Source organism: Tilletiopsis washingtonensis (genome assembly GCF_003144115.1).
Source record: "Tilletiopsis washingtonensis strain MCA 4186 unplaced genomic scaffold FA09scaffold_2, whole genome shotgun sequence".
NCBI classification, from domain to species: domain Eukaryota; kingdom Fungi; phylum Basidiomycota; class Exobasidiomycetes; order Entylomatales; genus Tilletiopsis; species Tilletiopsis washingtonensis.
The window spans coordinates 75,362-80,228 of record NW_020311999.1 but is presented as its reverse complement, the minus strand read 5'-3'; the positions used below and the strand labels follow the sequence as shown (position 1 = coordinate 80,228).

General features: G+C 71.4%; 2 protein-coding genes across 2 annotated transcripts in view; one reads left to right on the top strand and one right to left on the bottom strand.

Annotated features, from left to right (window-relative positions):
• Positions 1-672, bottom strand: part of FA09DRAFT_327404 (AOX-domain-containing protein) — a 2,697-nt gene extending 2,025 nt beyond the window's left edge. Inside the window, exon 1 of the mRNA XM_025741390.1 lies at positions 30-672. Within this exon, the coding sequence (XP_025600947.1) occupies positions 30-552 (523 nt within the window). The 5' untranslated portion in view covers positions 553-672. The remainder of the gene's footprint in view (positions 1-29) is intronic.
• A 1,376-nt stretch (positions 673-2,048) lies between these two features.
• Positions 2,049-4,867, top strand: part of FA09DRAFT_358043 (hypothetical protein) — a gene marked incomplete at its 3' end in the record, with an annotated part of 4,142 nt that continues 1,323 nt past the window's right edge. The window contains exons 1-3 of the mRNA XM_025744903.1: positions 2,049-2,192; positions 2,456-4,257; positions 4,324-4,662. Coding sequence (XP_025600946.1) covers positions 2,458-4,257; positions 4,324-4,662 — 2,139 coding nt within the window. The remainder of the gene's footprint in view (positions 2,193-2,455; positions 4,258-4,323; positions 4,663-4,867) is intronic.

Sequence of the window (4,867 nt, the reverse complement as noted above, 5' to 3'; positions counted from 1 at the left end):
CCTTGTGCGCTGGACCACTGCCCACTCACCCTCCTCCGTATAGCAAGTGCGCCCGCCCACATGCCACCCGGGCTCGCCCGAGTCACGCAGCGCCTCGAGCGGCGGCACGACGGCGCCGCGCACGGCCAGTGGGGCCGTGGGCACGCCGGCGGCATGTGCGTGTGCGTGTGCCGGCGGCTTGGGAGCGCTGCTGGCCTCGCCTGCATTGCTCGCGGCGAGGCGCGGTGCGGAACGAGAAAGGAGGAACATCGCTGCCGATGCCGAGGCATGCAAGGCACGCGCGGCGAGCGGCTGCGGAGCAGTGCGCAGCGCACGCAGCGCCGGACGCAGCGCTGGCCGGAGGATGGCGGACATGATTGCCAAGTGGGCGCTTGTTGGTGTTGGGTTGTTGGGTGTTGGGTGTTGGTGTGTGGTTGTGGAGAGCAGAGCGCGGCAGGGGGCAGCATGGCGTTGCGTGCCCTTTATATCAAAGGCAGGCGAGAGTGCACGGACGCAACCCTGATGCTGAGCAGCAAGGCACAGAAGCAGGCCGATGGCAGGCGCATGGCGCATGGCGCATGCCCACGCATGGGCGGACCGCGTGGAGCGCTCGCCTTCTCGGGCGCAGCCGTGCCGCGGCGAGATTGTTGCCCCCCACACGCACAGCAGCGGCCACCGAGAGAGAGAGGGGGGGCACCTGGAATCTCACCGGCGTGCGGCGCCTGGCTCTCTCTCTGCTTCTTCATGGCCCATCAAAGCGGCAAGGCCGACGTCAGCGCCGCTGGACAGAGAGAGGGCAGAGGGTGCGCTCGTCGGAGCTCGCCGGGCCGCACCCGCCGCCGCACCCGCAGCGCCGAGGCACCTTTTCTCGGCCGCTGCTCCCACGTCTACGGGCGCCGCGGCTCCTTCTCCGCCGCCGCACGCCGCCACACGATCAAGACGGAGAGATGCTGCGCCGCTCGCGCCGGCGGCGGGATTGCCGCGGCAGTCGCCCCCAGCGCTGCGCTGACCGCAGCCGCAGCCGCCTGGGGCTCGACGGCAGGCAGGTCGACGGCATGTGCAGCGTACGAGGTTGCTTGGTGCCTTCATCCATTCCAGAAGGCAACCTTGCATTCATCTGCTGGCATGGGGGAGATCTGGCCACCCGAAAGCGAGTTCGTTGCATGGGCCGTGAGCGCGGAAAAGAGAGGGCAAAGAAGGAGCGTAGGGCTGTGTGCGCGCGCGCGAGGCCTGCTCCTCGCCCTCACGTGCTCGACGCTACTTGCAACGCACACAGGCCAGTCACAGGCGCTCAGGCTTGGCGCGGGCGCTGCTGCCAACTAGGAGGTGGAGGCAGCAGAGCCCACGGCGAGATTGTGGGACTGCAATGTCGCCGCCGTCCGGGTCGGGCGTGGGGGGCCCAAGCAGCAGGCGAGCAGAAAGCATCGCAGGCTCGAGGGGCAAGGTGGGGCCAGGCCGAGGCTGGGCAGCGCTTCCCACGCCCGCCGCGGGCTCGGCCCGGCGTGCTCCGACGCGTCCTGCCGCGCACCGCCGAGCGCAGGCTGCCCGTGCTGGGTGCTGTGCTGCAAGCCATGCACGCCACCTCTGAGGCAGCAGTTGCAACTGTAATGTGACAGGGCCAAGCGACAAATGGAGCGCATGTGGCAAGTGCGCCTGCTGGCCGCAGCGTGCAGGTGGCGCCGCTCGGTGCGCTCGCCCCCCCCCCCCCAGTCTGAGTCCGGACGCAGCCGGCGCCTACCACGTGACGTGCCGGCGGGGCGAGCGTGGGAAGCAGACGGCGACGGGTCCTTCGCCTCGGCTCGCTGTTGGCGCCGCGCCAACGCCGGCCCGGGCCGCCGCTCGCCGCCGCGCCGCCGTTGCCCGCCTCCTCATTTCGCGCCGGGCTCTTCTCTGCCTCCGGATCCCGAGCGCGCGCGCTGCTTCTTGCCTTCTCCACTTGCCCTCCTCCGCCGCTCCCTCCTTGCTCCTTTGCTTCTCACTCCTCACCCAACTGCCATCCAGCAAAGCTCCTACCAAGCTCCCAAGGCACACACACCGGCCCGCCTTCGCGGCTGCCGTCCGCCCTTCTCGGCCCCCCCCCCCCCCCCCGCTGTGGCTGCGCACCCGCGCGTCGTCGCATCGCGGCATCGAGGCATCCGTGCGCTGGCCCGTCGCAGCTGCGCAGACGCTCGCTGCGCGCCCTGCCGCCTGCCTGTAGCGCCTCGCCGAGCTAGGTGAGTCGCTCCCGCTGCCATCGGGCGTGTCTCGTTTGCACCGGCCCTCGTGCGCCAAAGTGGCTCTGGGCCCGGCCGGGTGCCGGCGCCGGCTTGTCGAGTGCAGTGCACCGCCGCGCTGCACCATCTCCCACCACCTCCCTCAGCCATGTCGGCTCCCCTGCCGCGCTTCGGCGGCGCCTATGCCGCAGCCGCACCCGCCGCACCCCCGCACGCACCGCAGCACGACGCCCACGCTGACACCCGGCGCGCGCGCTTCGCAGCCATGTTCCCCAACGGCACGCACCAGGGCGGCGCGCCGCCGTCGGCCGGCGGGCAGCACTCTGCCTTTTCGCACCCGCCGCATCTCGGCGCCGCCTACTATCCGCCCAGCGGCTCGTCGCAGACGGCCTCGTCGCGCTCGCCGGCACACACGCCGCCGGCGTACGCCCACGCGCCGCAGCACGGCAGCAGCTGGCCGCCGCCGCACGCGCCGCCGCAGCAGCAGCACAGCTACGGCTCGGGCAGCATGGGCCCGCCGCCGGCACGCCACGGCAGCGGCACGCCGCAGCAGCCGCCGCATGCAGGCAGCAGCAGCCTCGGCCAGTCGTGGAGCCCCGCGACGCGCTCCGAGGAGGACGAGGAGGAGGACGACGAGTCGGACGAGGAGGGCTCCGACGGCGAGTCCTCCGACGGCGGCAAGAAGCGCAAGCGCTCGCCGGGCGCCAAGGGCAAGGGCGCCGCAGACGCGCCCGCCGGCAAAAAGGCCAAGCCGACGCGCGGCGCAAAGGCCTGCACCAACTGCCGCCGGCTGAAGATGCGCTGCATGGGCGCCGAGCATGGGCCGCCGTGTGCGCGCTGCAAGCACGGCAAGCACGAGTGCGTGTTTGAGGAGAGCAACCGCGGCAAAAAGGGCGGCAAGAACCAGCGCGCCGAGGCCATGGCGGCCAGTCTCAAGAAGATGGAGGCGACGCTCAACACGGTGCTGGCGTCGCTGCGCGCGCCCAGCCTCGCAAAGGGCGCCGGCCTGCTGACGCGCAGCCCGAGTCCGGGCGACGAGCCGCCGCGCCCGACGCGCCACTTTCCCGACCGCGTGCGCGCCTACGACCAGGCCGACGACCGCGAGCGCCTGCAGCGCGGCTGGCGCACTGCCGACGAGGTCGACGATGTGGCGCGCAGTGCCGCGCGCCTGCCGCCCGCCAGTCCCGGCGGCAGCCACGTCAATCCGCAGGCCTTGGGCTCGCAGCGCGAAGCCACGTCGGGCACGCGCTTCGTCGAGCCTGCCTCGGCGCGCCCGCCGCGGCGCGCCGCCTCGCCGCGCCTCCACTCGCTGCCCGACAACACGCTCAACCCGCTCGGCCTGCTCGCCGAGGCCAGTCTGCACAACCACCACCGCGCCCGGCGCCTCGGCTCGCGCGCGCAGCAGCAGCAGCACGACGGCGCGGCCAGTGTGCGCAGCGCCAGCAAGGAGGTCAGCGCCAGTCCGGCCAGTGCCACGTCGCGCCTCAAGGAGGAGGAGGCCTCGACGCCCAGTGCTGCGGCGCCGTCGGGCGAGGCGGCCGCGCTGACGCAGCTGGCCAACAAGGCCTACACGGCCAGTGCCGAGTCGCTCGACCTCGCCGGCGCCGTGCGGCCCGAGGGCGTCACCAACCCGCGGCCGCAGGCCGAGGACCATCAAGTGTCGCTCGGCGTCGCCTCGGACACCTACTTTCGCCCCGGGCCCATGACAATTCTGCCGCTGCGGCGCATCGTCATTGAGCGCGAACTGCCGCCCGAGCTGCTCACCAGCGGCACGCTCACGAGCCAGGAGGTGCTGGATCTCTTCCAGATCTTCTTCCACTACTGCTCCCAGCACGTCGTCGTCCTCGACCCCGAGTGGCACACGCCCACGATGATCTGTGCCCGCTCGCCCTTTCTCTTCACGTGCGTCTGCACCATTGGCGCACGCTTCTACCCGCGCCGCCCCGAGCTGTACCAAAAGTGCCTGGCGCAGGCAAAGAAGAGCGCCTACCTCATCATGAGCCGCGGCTGGAAGAGCGTCGAGATCGTGCAGGGCTTCATGCTGCTCACGCTCTGGAACCAGCCGGTGAGTGCTGAGCACCGCGAGGTGGGCTTCTGCTGACGCGCCTGCGCCGCGCCTGTTCTTTTCCAGGCCGAGCGCTTCGAGGAGGACTGCACGTGGCTGTTCAGCGGCATTGCCATCCGCATGGCGACGGATCTCAATCTGCACCGCAAGAGCGTCGCGGGCCTGCCGGGCCATCTCGACGCGCACGACGCGGCGGTGCTGGAGCGCGAGCGCGAAATCATCAACCGCGAACGCACGTGGCTCATGTGCTTCAACATCGACCGCAGCCTGGCGGGACAGATGGGCAAGCCGTGGACGATCCGCGAGGACTGGATCATCCGCAACTCGCGCCACTGGTGCCTGCAGCGCCTCAGCCAGCCGTGGGACCTGGGCATCTGTGCCCTCGTCGAGCTGCTGCGCCTGACGGTGAGTGCGCGCGGCCGCGGCGAGGCGCAGTAGAGAGGGACCACTGCGGCGGGAGAGGCGTGGCGCCGGGGAGAAGAGGACGGAGAGGACAAGGGGAGACATAGGAGGGTCGGAGTCACATCGGCGGAGCAGGAGCAGCGCCGCGGCGTCGCTTGTTTGCCCCACACCCCCACTTGTCCGCCCCACACCCACGCTTCTCCGCCCC